Here is a 17765-nt window from a genome sequence, read left to right as displayed (position 1 = left end):
TATATGTGTTGTTGGTCACAGTGTTTAAGAAATGGCTACCAGGTCGTGTGGATGGGCTCTGAACTGCTGTTTGATGGTTTCGATGGTTCCGGGTTTGATCCTTGAAGGTTTGGGCTAGGATGTAATTATCTAAAGTAACATCTGAAATAAGCTAAAACATTTTTAAAAAACTTAGAAATACATAGATATTGAGAAACCTTGACTGGATGTCAGTGGGTCCGTACGTAAACTACTTTCACCTCTTTCAATGCGTCGGATGCGACACTGGATTATCAGATAAGATGAAACCATGGGCGTTAGTTATGGCCGGAACGATGTCACCCACACAACAGTTCCCCCCTCCCCCCCCCACCAACCCCCACCAACCCCCACCCGCAAGCTGTTTGAGACGCATGCCATTGGAAGCAATTTATATGTAGTGTGGTGTTCATATTCACTATGGTGTTGTTTGGCTTCAAAATTACAGATCCAGTCGTATGTTTATGTGTGTGGGAATGTTGAATGTTTTATTGGTGGTTTGTATATGTATGATTTTTAAAAACTTATAGTTAACTGAGATATCATTGCATTTCAACCCCGCCCCACCCCCTTTTTTTTATACTACACCAATTCCATTTTTTAAAGTCGTAAGCTAAGGGCTGCAACTCTCTAAAAAGAATAAAAGCTTAGAAGTTTTATTGCTTGCTTCCCTTTTATTTTCTTTAGAAAAAAAAAACAATCAACTTTATTATTAATCAACAAATGTATTATTTTATTTTCAAACTGGAAACTTTAACAGCATCTAATTAACAATTGGTTGCTGCCAGACGGTAAGAAACATCCAGTTAATATTTTGAACAACTAAACAAATTTTTGCTACCAGACTCAGGCCTAGGATTATCTAATTAGAGAAAAATAATTATTATCTTAAACAATTAAGCACAGAACGCTTAGTGTTGTCTATAACTGGGAAGTCATATGTTAATTAAGACGCCATCTTGATTAACAACAGTAGTTACAAGGGATGCTACTCCCAAATACTGAGAGGTATAAACTTTATAATGTAAACATCAACAGAGCTTTTTAAATACTTTACTAATGTTTATTATCCATTAGAAAATGTATGTTAGGTGTGTGCATAATACCAAAAAAAAAAAATAACTATAGAAAATAAAAGTATACATTCACACCAGACTCACTCAAAATGTCCATGTGAAATGTTTGTATCAGATAGTTCCATCGTATTTAATGGTTTGATTGCCAGGGAATAGGGAAACAAAAAAAAAATTATTGTGTCTGTTTTTCTTTGTTATCGGTATCTTGTATCTCTTTTGTGTTGATAGAATCACAAAATTCTGATCCAAAGGGTGATTCTTTATTTCAATTTTTTTTTTAGTTTTCTAATATATTTTTGTCTCAAACAGCTGCCCATCTGAGGTTTGTTGTTTTTTGCCAATGACCTTACAAGCAGCATTTAGGATATTATGAAATGTATTTTTATTTTTAATGTTCAGATTGCCATATACTGAATAACTAAAATACAATACTATACATTCATTGATGATACTTAAAAACTAAATAAAATGGTATATATTCATTGACCAATACAGGATAACTAATATAAAACTTACAAATTAAAAGTTTCATTTTTTTGTTTCAAACCCAAAAGAATATATCTAAATCCTTAGAATTCGTTGTAAAGGGCCAGAAAGTTGTATCTGTCCCATTGTTCTCTTATAAAGCTCTTTGTTTTTTTGTTGTAAACATTGTCAGATATTTATTTCAGATTTGAAGGAAATGATTTCCCAGACTGCTGGTCGGCGGGAAGGGCTCGGACACATCGTGTCCATAAAATGACAGTCCAGAGCGCATGCCACCCGACCATGCAGCCATCTTTATTAACGTCAGTTTAAAACTAATTTCCACAGGACGTCATAGATGATAAGAAAATGTTGCTTAGTGAAAGGTTTGTTAGAGATGCTATAAAGTGCCATTGAGACACAAATTGTAAAAAAAAAGCAATTATTATCTATAATTCAGTGTCTTTTACATTAACTGCTGCTGCTTGTAGATGTCTACTCAGCCCTGTTATTCCTTTTCTTTTATCAGTTACTAATATCTCAAAGAAAGAAACAGACAACTACAAACTTCTTGCTAAAATAAAAATTTTGATGAGGCTGCAGACATGCTGGTAAACGATTTCTATGAAGACAGCTTGCCAGCCAATGTGCAAACGGCGCTGAAGAATCTAAGTCTTAGGAAGCAAGTTGGCTTGTATTAAGATGCGTGAAGCTCTATGAATGAATACAGGTCACGTGGTACTTCTCCAATGTAACTCAGTTTATAAGTAGCAACTGTCCGTGCTGCCAAACATTGCAAGGAGAACATTGTGTCCACCTGTCTTAAACCATCCCCTGGAGACAACAGATCTAAAGCTGTTTGACCCTTGTGGTTCACCTGGTCTAGGTGGACACCCCGTTTCAATAGAGTTGTAATAAGTTCAGAGGTCAGTCCATGTTCCTTGGAATGCAGTAGCACAGCTTTATGAAGGACTGTGTTGCCATCTAGATCTCGCGCGTGGGGATTGGCGCCCAGGAGAAGTAGAATGTCCACCATCTCACAAGATGGCCAGTGTCGCTTCATGTGATGATTTATGTCCATGGAGTCCAGTAGGTGAATGTCCAAACACATGTGGAGTAAAGTTTCGCTGAGATCACCTCGAGGATTTAAGCGAATGAGGCGACGAAGATGAAGTCCAATTTGAGTGCTTCGTATTGATGCAGGGTACATGTGTAGATAGATGAATAGCATACATAGGCAAGAGCGAGCTAAGAAAGTCACGTGACTTACAGATTCGCTGTGATTGGACAGAATCTTCTCTATGTGGCATACGACTTGTTGGACTAGATCTCGAGTGAGAGTCTCTGGAACTAACGGATGGTCCACTTTCACGTTGTAAATGTCCTGAAACTTCCAATGATGGAATAAGGTCTGGACAATGTACTCAACAGTTTTCAACACACTGGCATGAAAAAGTTCAAACATGTAGAGATGCTTCGAGTCAATGTGTTTCCAGTTCATAAGTTTCTCCAATTGCAGTGTGTAGGCTAGCTTCCAGAAGCGTAGTGCCTGTGTGAACTGGTCTTTATCTGCACACACAGCGCCTCTGTACATTAGAAGATTGATAAAATTCTGATTCTTAGGCCCGTATTGTCTCTCGCAAATAATCAAAGCCTGAAGATTTAACTTATTGCTGTCTTCGGTAATGTGAACTAGTCCTTCTTGGGGGATTTCCAAATCATTCTTGTTGAAGCACTCAGCCAAGGTAGATTTCTTGAGTTTGAAGGTGTGGACATATGTAGGGGTCAACTTATGTAGAGCAATGGCCTTCTGCCAATGACGCACACCTTCTGCATAATTGTCCTCCAAGACAATGGTCATAGCCCCAAGTACTAGATAAGCAGTGATGATATCAGAGGTTTTAGGGCTCCGTACTGCAAGGAGGTATTCGACTATATGTTCGTTTCTAGCTTTGGCTGCCGTTAAAATGACATTGCATTTATCCAGATTTTGAATCAGCGGATTGGCTCCCATTTCAATTAATACTTTCACAGTATTTATGCAGCCTACTTCAGCGGCGTAGTGCAAGGCAGTGTTGCCCAGACAATCAGCATCGTTGACTCTAGCTCCACACCTGATCAGGAGTTGGGCGATCTCTGGATGTTGTGTTGACATCATCAGGCAGGTGATTCCTAGGCTGGTCTTGCGATGAATATCGGCGCCATTAGCCACTAATAGAAAGACGACGCCCAGCTGACCACCACTGCATGCGGCCATTATTGGCGTGGAGCCAGAAGATGATATGGCGTTTACCTCGGCCCGGTGACAAATCAATAATTGGGCCAAGGGCGAATTACCGGAAAAGGCAGCCAGCCATAATGGAGTAGCCTGCAAGAGAAGATAATTGTATTAGTCAATTAGGTAAAGTAGTTGTCTCCCTCCACCAGTCAACAAGCACAGTAAGCCTCCATCAACAAAAACAGTGGCGTGTGATGGGATGTCCAAATGGGGGCCAGCTAAAGAGAGGTGTACGATCTCCCACCTGGTCGCAGCGTAATAAGTATACATGTTGTTGAATAATAATTTTGATAAGTCGTGATTCATGTCAAATATCAAATAATTTTATACATCAGCCTACTGTCATCTCGATAATCTTAACCCGGCCATCTCCTGAGGGAGATTTGGTCTAGAATGTAATAATCTTCAATTCTGAAGGAACATAGAAAACAAATAAAACAAACAAATGCTATGTTTATAATTATGGTAGAATCTAGCTATATACATCGAGATCTAATATTAATATATTATAACTCTAGACCTATATAGCCTACAAGGTTTTGATTACAAAAAAATTATAAAAAAGTTATGCTAGGTCTATTTATCAACTAAATCTATGGGCAAGACAGATTTAGATGACGCATATGTTTCAGACCTAAAGTAATTCTTAATCGAGTTTGAAATAATAAATAAATAAACAATAAAAGCATAATGTTTCTTCACCACAGTCCTACTGACTTGCTTTCCAGATCTATAAGAATCAATGTTTTGTTTTGTTTTAGAATTTTATTTTTTTTTCTACTTTCACTTTATTTGTCTATCTCTGTGGTAACGCAAAGACGGTTGCTAAGTTTGGTTCACGTGACAATGGACCTCATTCACCAATCGTAAACAAACAACATTTAGCCACGTGATTCTCTATCGCTTCTATACAAATTACGATCTAATTTTTAATACACAATGGCTATCACGTGACATTTTTTTTCGTTGTTTTATCAATATGATCACATGACTAAATGTTGTTTGTTTACGATTGGTGAATGAGGTCCATTGCATAAGGACCAATTGGATAGGAACAGATTTCTGGAGCAAGTCTCGCTTAATGTGACAAATATTTGTGTTTGAAGTCAATCCTAACCCAAACAACAAAATGAACTGACACTCTTAGGTTCAAGATTGATGGCTATGCAACAACTGATTTCACTTGATCTTTAGTTTGAAACACAAAACATCGTTTGTAACTTGAGACACTAAAACATCGCAAGTAACTTGAGACACTAAAACATCGCAAGTAACTTGAGACACTAAAACATCGCAAGTAACTTGAGACACTAAAACATCGCAAGTAACTTGAGACACCAAAACATCGCAAGTAACTTGAGACACTAAAACATCGCAAGTAACTTGAGACACTAAAACATCGCAAGTAACTTGAGACACTAAAACATCGCAAGTAACTTGAGACACTAAAACATCGCAAGTAACTTGAGACACTAAAACATCGCAAGTAACTTGAGACACTAAAACATCGCAAGTAACTTGAGACACTAAAACATCGCAAGTAACTTGAGACACTAAAACATCGCAAGTAACTTGAGACACAAAACATCGCAAGTAACTTGAGACACTAAAACCAAAGCGGCTCGAACACAAGGCAGAAAAACCGAAGCGGTGGAAGCCTACTAAATCCTTGGATGACGTCATGTACAGCGCTCTGTAGGGGGGATTTGAAACTCAAAACTCAAAAGCCACCTGGAGGAGGGGTGTTTAAACTCAAAACCCCCCAATTGGTTTGGCTACGCTCAAATAATTTTAGTGTGTAATTTGCTTTTTTTTATATTGAAGAGGTATTTTTTAGTATCGAACCCCTCTGAAGGGGAGTCTAAACTCAAAACCCCTTTAGGCTACGCTCATAGCATTTTGAGTGCGTAATTTGCTTTTTTTTTTATATTGAAGATGTATTTTTAGCTTCAAACCCCACTGGGAGGGGGGTTAAACTCAAAACCCCTTTGTCTACGCTCATAGAATTTTGAGAGTGTAATTTGCTTTTTTTTATATTGAAGAGGGGGGGGGGTTATCGTAAATTTTGAAGGGGGTTTTAAAATCAAAATTTTCCATAGTTGTGCTTTTGGAATTTGGGGATTGTCGTTTGCATTTTTTGTTTTGTTTTATAGAAGAGGGGGGGTTTAACTGCAAAAAACCCTGGTAGGGGGTTTTAAACTCAAAACTTCCTTGGCTGTGTTGGGGAAAGTGATGGTTTAGTATTAAAATCTAACTTAAAATAAACACAATCAAAGCAAAAAAAATCAGGGAGGGGGTGATTTCATTTCGGTCTATACAAGTTATATCCTGACACTCTGACTTACATAATGAAGAGAAATGTGATCATCTTTAGTACAAAGTCCAGGCATCTCTAGGTCAGGGCTACACTCAGACAACATGTGTACAACAAATGGTAGTTTTGACATCTGACATGCAGTGAAGAACAGTGTGTTGCCAGTGCTGTCAGGCTTCAGGTTTACTGCCAACTGTCTTGTATCAGTGTCAGATGTACGAAGTAAAGTCACAAACTCTACGAGCTTATCGTCCTGCAGATATTTATAGAGTAATGTCAGGACAGAACTACTGGACGGCATCATGTCACGTGATCTGCTGGACCTGACAATCAGAAGTAAAAAAAAAATATAAGGATAGTTTGTGTTTTCTCACGAACTCATAGGAACCCAATGTGTGCCTTCTGTTTGGTTAGCAATACAGCTCAAAAGACCTTTGGATATTTTAACACCAAAGCGGGCCTATCTGCAACTGACCAAACCCATGCCACGTATGTGACCGGCCTTTAAAAGCGAGGATTGGACTTTAACGTTTTCGTCGTGTCCATGGACAATGAGAAATGTGCTCAGCTCCAACCAAATAGAGATAGAATATATATACACAATGCGCTCAGCTCCGACCAAAAAGAGATAGAATATATATACACAATGTGCTCAGCTCCGACCAAATAGATATAGAATATATATACACAATGCGCTCAGCTCCGACCAAATAGAGATAGAATATATATACACAATGTGCTCAGCTCCGACCAAATAGAGATAGAATATATATACACAATGTGCTCAGCTCCGACCAAATAGAGATAGAATATATATACACAATGTGCTCAGCTCCGACCAAATAGAGATAGAATATATATACACAATGTGCTCAGCTCCGACCAAATAGAGATAGAATATATATACACAATGTGCTCAGCTCCGACCAAATAGAGATAGAATATATATACACAATGTGCTCAGCTCCGACCAAATAGAGATAGAATATATATACACAATGTGCTCAGCTCCGACCAAATAGAGATAGAATATATATACACAATGTGCTCAGCTCCGACCAAATAGAGATAGAATATATATACACAATGTGCTCAGCTCCGACCAAATAGAGATAGAATATATATATACAATGTGCTCAGCTCCGACCAAATAGAATATATATACCCATATACATAACCAATATATCTCTTCTTTATGCATTCATAGTTGATTTGCGATAATACCTTGATACACCCTCTGCGTATATGGATAAGCAATAAATAAATGACTAAATCGATTCAGCATTACTTTAACAACTAACAAAATTGTATAGTTAAATTTATTTCCTTTTTCCTATAATGTAATGACTACTAGTCTACTACTATTATTAATACATAGGGGGCCAACTCTATAAGACTTGAAAGCCTAAGCCACATATCTCTATTAGATTGAATTCTACCTAGACTGGAAAACAAAGTCGTATTCGATCGTTATGTACGTAACTCTTTTTCCAGCTGTACGGGAAGTCGCCCTGAAGCTTGGTGTCTAAGATCTTTAGTTTTCAAAGTTTAGAAAAAATGCAAAAATACGTTGAGGATTTTTTTTTTTATAGAATGGGCTCTTAATTCCCCTAACCCTAACAGAATACATTCACGTAAATGTAGGCTATAAAGCCCTTTCTTGTAAGTTTACATTAAGATAATGTTTCGACAATCCTGAATCTAAATAATTCAAGCCTGTGGATTTTAATCATCTTAACATTTTAGATTGTACATTAAAATAGATTTGTTATAAAGATCTTAGATCTTTACAGATCTAGATTTTGTATCTAAAAACTGCAAAAGAATAATTTTGATTGTGCTGACTTAACATTATAATGATTAGTATTAGTATATTAGGAAAGTGGTACGGCGGTGTCAATAATGATAGCGGTTTTTTCTTTATTATAATTATTATTATGGAAATGAATAAATTTTCATTCTCTGGCGCTGCAAGAGCTTAATATAGTCTATGTGAAACAAAATTCATTGTAGTCCCTTTAACAGTGTCCACTTAGAAATTGTCTGTGGTGTGGCAGGGTCTGCAGCAGTAGGCCTACTGCCCTTCGACAGGTAATATTGTTCCTCTTAGGAATATGTCTGTGATGTCAGTTGATAATCAATAGGATGTTACTATAGATAGCTTCCATATTTGCTTAATCTCTTAGCTTAGATGTATTGTTATTATTACAAAATTTTGTGAAATCACATGATCAGTTTTTTTTTAGTTTTTGTGACTTCAATGTGACATAACATAAATCTAATCTTATGCCTCCCCTCAGGGGCGCTTTTAAAAATGCACTAAAATTAAAACATGTTAGAAGTGTGTTTACAGAAGCCATGACTCTGTCTTCAGATATTGTATTCAAGTTGTACGTACTGAAGGTTGAAATGTATTGAACTTCACCTACTGAACAAGTTGTATGTACTGAAGGTTGAAATGTATTGAACTTCACCTACTGAACAAGTTGTATGTACTGAAGGTTGAAATGTATTTAACATCACCTACTGAACAAGTTGTACGTACTGAAGATTGAAATGTATTGAACATCACCTACTGAACAAGTTGTATGTACTAAAGGTTGAAATGTATTGAACTTCACCTACTGAACAAGTTGTATGTACTGAAGGTTGAAATGTATTTAACTTCACCTACTGAACAAGTTGTACGTACTGAAGGTTGAAATGTATTTAACATCACCTACTGAACAAGTTGTACGTACTGAAGGTTGAAATGTATTGAACTTCACCTACTGAACAAGTTGTATGTACTGAAGGTTGAAATGTATTGAACTTCACCTACTGAACAAGTTGTAGGTACTGAAGGTTGAAATGTATTAAACATCACCTACTGAACAAGTTGTACGTACTGAAGGGTGAAATTATTGAACATTACCTACTGAACAAGTTGTATGTACTGAAGGTTGAAATGTATTTAACATCACCTACTGAACAAGTTGTACGTACTGAAGGTTGAAATGTATTTAACATCACCTACTGAACAAGTTGTACGTACTGAAGGTTGAAATGTATTTAACATCACCTACTGAACAAGTTGTATGTACTAAAGGTTGAAATGTATTGAACTTCACCTACTGAACAAGTTGTATGTACTGAAGGTTGAAATGTATTGAACTTCACCTACTGAACAAGTTGTATGTACTGAAGGTTGAAATGTATTGAACTTCACCTACTGAACAAGTTGTATGTACTGAAGGTTGAAATGTATTGAACTTCACCTACTGAACAAGTTGTATGTACTGAAGGTTGAAATGTATTTAACATCACCTACTGAACAAGTTGTACGTACTGAAGGTTGAAATGTATTGAACTTCACCTACTGAACAAGTTGTATGTACTGAAGGTTGAAATGTATTGAACTTCAACTACTGAACAAGTTGTACGTACTGAAGGTTGAAATGTATTTAACATCACCTACTGAACAAGTTGTACGTACTGAAGGTTGAAATGTATTGAACTTCACCTACTGAACAAGTTGTATGTACTGAAGGTTGAAATGTATTGAACTTCACCTACTGAACAAGTTGTATGTACTGAAGGTTGAAATGTATTGAACTTCACCTACTGAACAAGTTGTACGTACTGAAGATTGAAATGTATTTAACATCACCTACTGAACAAGTTGTACGTACTGAAGGTTGAAATGTATTGAACTTCACCTACTGAACAAATTGTATGTACTGAAGGTTGAAATGTATTGAACTTCACCTACTCAACAAGTTGTACGTACATCACCTACTGAACAAGTTGTATGTACCGAAGATTGAAATGTATTGAACTTCACCTACTGAACAAGTTGTACGTACTGAAGGTTGAAATGTATTTAACATCACCTACTGAACAAGTTGTATGTACTGAAGGTTGAAATGTATTGAACTTCACCTACTGAACAAGTTGTATGTACTGAAGGTTGAAATGTATTGAACTTCACCTACTGAACAAGTTGTATGTACTGAAGGTTGAAATGTATTGAACTTCACCTACTGAACAAGTTGTACGTACTGAAGGTTGAAATGTATTAAACATCACCTACTGAACTAGTTGTACGTACTGAAGGTTGAAATGTATTGAACTTCACCTACTGAACAAGTTGTACGTACTGAAGGTTGAAATGTATTGAACTTCACCTACTGAACAAGTTGTACGTACTGAAGGTTGAAATGTATTGAACTTCACCTACTGAACAAGTTGTATGTACTGAAGGTTGAAATGTATTGAACTTCACCTACTGAACAAGTTGTACGTACATCACCTACTGAACAAGTTGTATGTACTGAAGATTGAAATGTATTGAACTTCACCTACTGAACAAGTTGTACGTACTGAAGGTTGAAATGTATTTAACATCACCTACTGAACAAGTTGTACGTACTGAAGGTTGAAATGTATTGAACTTCACCTACTGAAAAAGTTGTATGTACTGAAGGTTGAAATGTATTGAACTTCACCTACTGAACAAGTTGTACGTACTGAAGGTTGAAATGTATTGAACATCACCTACTGAACAAGTTGTACGTACTGAAGGTTGAAATGTATTGAACTTCACCTACTGAACAAGTTGTACGTACTGAAGGTTGAAATGTATTGAACTTCACCTACTGAACAAGTTGTACGTACTGAAGGTTGAAATGTATTGAACTTCACCTACTGAACAAGTTGTATGTACTGAAGGTTGAAATGTATTGAACTTCACCTACTGAACAAGTTGTACGTACATCACCTACTGAACAAGTTGTATGTACTGAAGGTTGAAATGTATTTAACATCACCTACTGAACAAGTTGTACGTACTGAAGGTTGAAATGTATTGAACTTCACCTACTGAACAAGTTGTATGTACTGAAGGTTGAAATGTATTGAACTTCACCTACTGAACAAGTTGTATGTACTGAAGGTTGAAATGTATTGAACTTCACCTACTGAACAAGTTGTACGTACATCACCTACTGAACATGTTGTATGTACTGAAGATTGAAATGTATTGAACTTCACCTACTGAACAAGTAGTACGTACTGAAGGTTGAAATGTATTTAACATCACCTACTGAACAAGTTGTACGTACTGAAGGTTGTAATGTATTGAACTTCACCTACCGAACAAGTTGTATGTACTGAAGGTTGAAATGTATTGAACTTCACCTACTGAACAAGTTGTACGTACTGAAGGTTGAAATGTATTGAACATCACCTACTGAACAAGTTGTACGTACTGAAGGTTGAAATGTATTGAACTTCACCTACTGAACAAGTTGTACGTACTGAAGGTTGAAATGTATTGAACTTCACCTACTGAACAAGTTGTATGTACTGAAGGTTGAAATGTATTGAACTTCACCTACTGAACAAGTTGTACGTACATCACCTACTGAACATGTTGTATGTACTAAAGATTGAAATGTATTGAACTTCACCTACTGAACAAGTTGTACGTACTGAAGGTTGAAATGTATTTAACATCACCTACTGAACAAGTTGTACGTACTGAAGGTTGAAATGTATTGAACTTCACCTACTGAACAAGTTGTATGTACTGAAGGTTGAAATGTATTGAACATCACCTACTGAACAAGTTGTACGTACTGAAGGTTGAAATGTATTGAACTTCACCTACTGAACAAGTTGTACGTACTGAAGGTTGAAATGTATTGAACTTCACCTACTGAACAAGTTGTATGTACTGAAGGTTGAAATGTATTGAACTTCACCTACTGAACAAGTTGTACGTACATCACCTACTGAACATGTTGTATGTACTGAAGATTGAAATGTATTGAACTTCACCTACTGAACAAGTAGTACGTACTGAAGGTTGAAATGTATTTAACATCACCTACTGAACAAGTTGTACGTACTGAAGGTTGAAATGTATTGAACTTCACCTACTGAACAAGTTGTATGTACTGAAGGTTGAAATGTATTGAACTTCACCTACTGAACAAGTTGTACGTACTGAAGGTTGAAATGTATTGAACATCACCTACTGAACAAGTTGTACGTACTGAAGGTTGAAATGTATTGAACTTCACCTACTGAACAAGTTGTACGTACTGAAGGTTGAAATGTATTGAACTTCACCTACTGAACAAGTTGTATGTACTGAAGGTTGAAATGTATTGAACTTCACCTACTGAACAAGTTGTATGTACTGAAGGTTGAAATGTATTGAACTTCACCTACTGAACAAGTTGTATGTACTGAAGGTTGAAATGTATTGAACATCACCTACTGAACAAGTTGTACGTACTGAAGGTTGAAATGTATTGAACTTCACCTACTGAACAAGTTGTATGTACTGAAGGTTGAAATGTATTGAACTTCACCTACTGAACAAGTTGTACGTACATCACCTACTGAACATGTTGTATGTACTGAAGATTGAAATGTATTGAACTTCACCTACTGAACAAGTAGTACGTACTGAAGGTTGAAATGTATTTAACATCACCTACTGAACAAGTTGTACGTACTGAAGGTTGAAATGTATTGAACTTCACCTACTGAACAAGTTGTATGTACTGAAGGTTGAAATGTATTGAACTTCACCTACTGAACAAGTTGTACGTACTGAAGGTTGAAATGTATTGAACATCACCTACTGAACAAGTTGTACGTACTGAAGGTTGAAATGTATTGAACTTCACCTACTGAACAAGTTGTACGTACTGAAGGTTGAAATGTATTGAACTTCACCTACTGAACAAGTTGTATGTACTGAAGGTTGAAATGTATTGAACTTCACCTACTGAACAAGTTGTACGTACATCACCTACTGAACATGTTGTATGTACTGAAGATTGAAATGTATTGAACTTCACCTACTGAACAAGTTGTACGTACTGAAGGTTGAAATGTATTTAACATCACCTACTGAACAAGTTGTACGTACTGAAGGTTGAAATGTATTGAACTTCACCTACTGAACAAGTTGTATGTACTGAAGGTTGAAATGTATTGAACTTCACCTACTGAACAAGTTGTACGTACTGAAGGTTGAAATGTATTGAACATCACCTACTGAACAAGTTGTACGTACTGAAGGTTGAAATGTATTGAACTTCACCTACTGAACAAGTTGTACGTACTGAAGGTTGAAATGTATTGAACTTCACCTACTGAACAAGTTGTATGTACTGAAGGTTGAAATGTATTGAACTTCACCTACTGAACAAGTTGTATGTACTGAAGGTTGAAATGTATTGAACTTCACCTACTGAACAAGTTGTATGTACTGAAGGTTGAAATGTATTGAACATCACCTACTGAACAAGTTGTACGTACTGAAGGTTGAAATGTATTGAACTTCACCTACTGAACAAGTTGTATGTACTGAAGGTTGAAATGTATTGAACTTCACCTACTGAACAAGTTGTACGTACATCACCTACTGAACATGTTGTATGTACTGAAGATTGAAATGTATTGAACTTCACCTACTGAACAAGTAGTACGTACTGAAGGTTGAAATGTATTTAACATCACCTACTGAACAAGTTGTACGTACTGAAGGTTGAAATGTATTGAACTTCACCTACTGAACAAGTTGTATGTACTGAAGGTTGAAATGTATTGAACTTCACCTACTGAACAAGTTGTACGTACTGAAGGTTGAAATGTATTGAACATCACCTACTGAACAAGTTGTACGTACTGAAGGTTGAAATGTATTGAACTTCACCTACTGAACAAGTTGTACGTACTGAAGGTTGAAATGTATTGAACTTCACCTACTGAACAAGTTGTATGTACTGAAGGTTGAAATGTATTGAACTTCACCTACTGAACAAGTTGTACGTACATCACCTACTGAACATGTTGTATGTACTGAAGATTGAAATGTATTGAACTTCACCTACTGAACAAGTTGTACGTACTGAAGGTTGAAATGTATTTAACATCACCTACTGAACAAGTTGTACGTACATCACCTACTGAACATGTTGTATGTACTGAAGGTTGAAATGTATTGAACTTCACCTACTGAACAAGTTGTACGTACTGAAGGTTGAAATGTATTGAACTTCACCTACTGAACAAGTTGTACGTACTGAAGGTTGAAATGTATTGAACTTCACCTACTGAACAAGTTGTACGTACATCACCTACTGAACAAGTTGTATGTACTGAAGGTTGAAATGTATTGAACATCACCTACTGAACAAGTTGTATGTACTGAAGGTTGAAATGTATTGAACTTCACCTACTGAACAAGTTGTACGTACTGAAGGTTGAAATGTATTGAACTTCACCTACTGAACAAGTTGTATGTACTGAAGGTTGAAATGTATTGAACTTCACCTACTGAACAAGTTGTACGTACATCACCTACTGAACAAGTTGTATGTACTGAAGGTTGAAATGTATTTAACATCACCTACTGAACAAGTTGTACGTACTGAAGGTTGAAATGTATTGAACTTCACCTACTGAACAAGTTGTATGTACTGAAGGTTGAAATGTATTGAACTTCACCTACTGAACAAGTTGTATGTACTGAAGGTTGAAATGTATTGAACTTCACCTACTGAACAAGTTGTACGTACATCACCTACTGAACATGTTGTATGTACTGAAGATTGAAATGTATTGAACTTCACCTACTGAACAAGTAGTACGTACTGAAGGTTGAAATGTATTTAACATCACCTACTGAACAAGTTGTACGTACTGAAGGTTGTAATGTATTGAACTTCACCTACCGAACAAGTTGTATGTACTGAAGGTTGAAATGTATTGAACTTCACCTACTGAACAAGTTGTACGTACTGAAGGTTGAAATGTATTGAACATCACCTACTGAACAAGTTGTACGTACTGAAGGTTGAAATGTATTGAACTTCACCTACTGAACAAGTTGTACGTACTGAAGGTTGAAATGTATTGAACTTCACCTACTGAACAAGTTGTATGTACTGAAGGTTGAAATGTATTGAACTTCACCTACTGAACAAGTTGTACGTACATCACCTACTGAACATGTTGTATGTACTAAAGATTGAAATGTATTGAACTTCACCTACTGAACAAGTTGTACGTACTGAAGGTTGAAATGTATTTAACATCACCTACTGAACAAGTTGTACGTACTGAAGGTTGAAATGTATTGAACTTCACCTACTGAACAAGTTGTATGTACTGAAGGTTGAAATGTATTGAACATCACCTACTGAACAAGTTGTACGTACTGAAGGTTGAAATGTATTGAACTTCACCTACTGAACAAGTTGTACGTACTGAAGGTTGAAATGTATTGAACTTCACCTACTGAACAAGTTGTATGTACTGAAGGTTGAAATGTATTGAACTTCACCTACTGAACAAGTTGTACGTACATCACCTACTGAACATGTTGTATGTACTGAAGATTGAAATGTATTGAACTTCACCTACTGAACAAGTAGTACGTACTGAAGGTTGAAATGTATTTAACATCACCTACTGAACAAGTTGTACGTACTGAAGGTTGAAATGTATTGAACTTCACCTACTGAACAAGTTGTATGTACTGAAGGTTGAAATGTATTGAACTTCACCTACTGAACAAGTTGTACGTACTGAAGGTTGAAATGTATTGAACATCACCTACTGAACAAGTTGTACGTACTGAAGGTTGAAATGTATTGAACTTCACCTACTGAACAAGTTGTACGTACTGAAGGTTGAAATGTATTGAACTTCACCTACTGAACAAGTTGTATGTACTGAAGGTTGAAATGTATTGAACTTCACCTACTGAACAAGTTGTATGTACTGAAGGTTGAAATGTATTGAACTTCACCTACTGAACAAGTTGTATGTACTGAAGGTTGAAATGTATTGAACATCACCTACTGAACAAGTTGTACGTACTGAAGGTTGAAATGTATTGAACTTCACCTACTGAACAAGTTGTATGTACTGAAGGTTGAAATGTATTGAACTTCACCTACTGAACAAGTTGTACGTACATCACCTACTGAACATGTTGTATGTACTGAAGATTGAAATGTATTGAACTTCACCTACTGAACAAGTAGTACGTACTGAAGGTTGAAATGTATTTAACATCACCTACTGAACAAGTTGTACGTACTGAAGGTTGAAATGTATTGAACTTCACCTACTGAACAAGTTGTATGTACTGAAGGTTGAAATGTATTGAACTTCACCTACTGAACAAGTTGTACGTACTGAAGGTTGAAATGTATTGAACATCACCTACTGAACAAGTTGTACGTACTGAAGGTTGAAATGTATTGAACTTCACCTACTGAACAAGTTGTACGTACTGAAGGTTGAAATGTATTGAACTTCACCTACTGAACAAGTTGTATGTACTGAAGGTTGAAATGTATTGAACTTCACCTACTGAACAAGTTGTACGTACATCACCTACTGAACATGTTGTATGTACTGAAGATTGAAATGTATTGAACTTCACCTACTGAACAAGTTGTACGAACTGAAGGTTGAAATGTATTTAACATCACCTACTGAACAAGTTGTACGTACTGAAGGTTGAAATGTATTGAACTTCACCTACTGAACAAGTTGTATGTACTGAAGGTTGAAATGTATTGAACTTCACCTACTGAACAAGTTGTACGTACTGAAGGTTGAAATGTATTGAACATCACCTACTGAACAAGTTGTACGTACTGAAGGTTGAAATGTATTGAACTTCACCTACTGAACAAGTTGTACGTACTGAAGGTTGAAATGTATTGAACTTCACCTACTGAACAAGTTGTATGTACTGAAGGTTGAAATGTATTGAACTTCACCTACTGAACAAGTTGTATGTACTGAAGGTTGAAATGTATTGAACTTCACCTACTGAACAAGTTGTATGTACTGAAGGTTGAAATGTATTGAACATCACCTACTGAACAAGTTGTACGTACTGAAGGTTGAAATGTATTGAACTTCACCTACTGAACAAGTTGTATGTACTGAAGGTTGAAATGTATTGAACTTCACCTACTGAACAAGTTGTACGTACATCACCTACTGAACATGTTGTATGTACTGAAGATTGAAATGTATTGAACTTCACCTACTGAACAAGTAGTACGTACTGAAGGTTGAAATGTATTTAACATCACCTACTGAACAAGTTGTACGTACTGAAGGTTGAAATGTATTGAACTTCACCTACTGAACAAGTTGTATGTACTGAAGGTTGAAAAGTATTGAACTTCACCTACTGAACAAGTTGTACGTACTGAAGGTTGAAATGTATTGAACATCACCTACTGAACAAGTTGTACGTACTGAAGGTTGAAATGTATTGAACTTCACCTACTGAACAAGTTGTACGTACTGAAGGTTGAAATGTATTGAACTTCACCTACTGAACAAGTTGTATGTACTGAAGGTTGAAATGTATTGAACTTCACCTACTGAACAAGTTGTACGTACATCACCTACTGAACATGTTGTATGTACTGAAGATTGAAATGTATTGAACTTCACCTACTGAACAAGTTGTACGTACTGAAGGTTGAAATGTATTTAACATCACCTACTGAACAAGTTGTACGTACATCACCTACTGAACATGTTGTATGTACTGAAGGTTGAAATGTATTGAACTTCA

General features: G+C 36.3%; 1 protein-coding gene across 1 annotated transcript; it reads right to left on the bottom strand.

Annotated features, from left to right (window-relative positions):
- Window positions 1-677: 677 nt before the first annotated feature.
- On the bottom strand, window positions 678-6464 carry LOC106072476 (protein fem-1 homolog C-like). The gene is made up of 2 exons (XM_056039307.1): window positions 6183-6464; window positions 678-3927 (listed from the first exon to the last, which is right to left on the bottom strand). Exons 1-2 carry the CDS (start codon window positions 6453-6455, stop codon window positions 2257-2259), a joined length of 1944 nt encoding a protein of 647 aa, XP_055895282.1. The 5' UTR covers window positions 6456-6464; the 3' UTR covers window positions 678-2256.
- Between the last annotated feature and the right edge of the window lie 11301 nt (window positions 6465-17765).

The sequence above is a fragment of the Biomphalaria glabrata genome, chromosome 1 (assembly GCF_947242115.1).
Source record: "Biomphalaria glabrata chromosome 1, xgBioGlab47.1, whole genome shotgun sequence".
NCBI lineage: Eukaryota > Metazoa > Mollusca > Gastropoda > Planorbidae > Biomphalaria > Biomphalaria glabrata.
Note: the sequence above shows the minus strand (reverse complement) of the source record. Positions and strands in the feature narration are given on the sequence as shown.

What these genes read in the sequence shown, in the direction of transcription:
- LOC106072476 (XM_056039307.1), bottom strand. Translation starts at nt 6,455, where the DNA reads ATGATGCCGTCCAGTAGTTCTGTCCTGACATTACTCTATAAATATCTG. An exon ending in ATCACATTTCTCTTCATTAT is followed by an intron (nt 3,928 to 6,182) that starts GTAAGTCAGAGT and finishes CTTCTCTTGCAG; the next exon opens with GCTACTCCATTATGGCTGGC.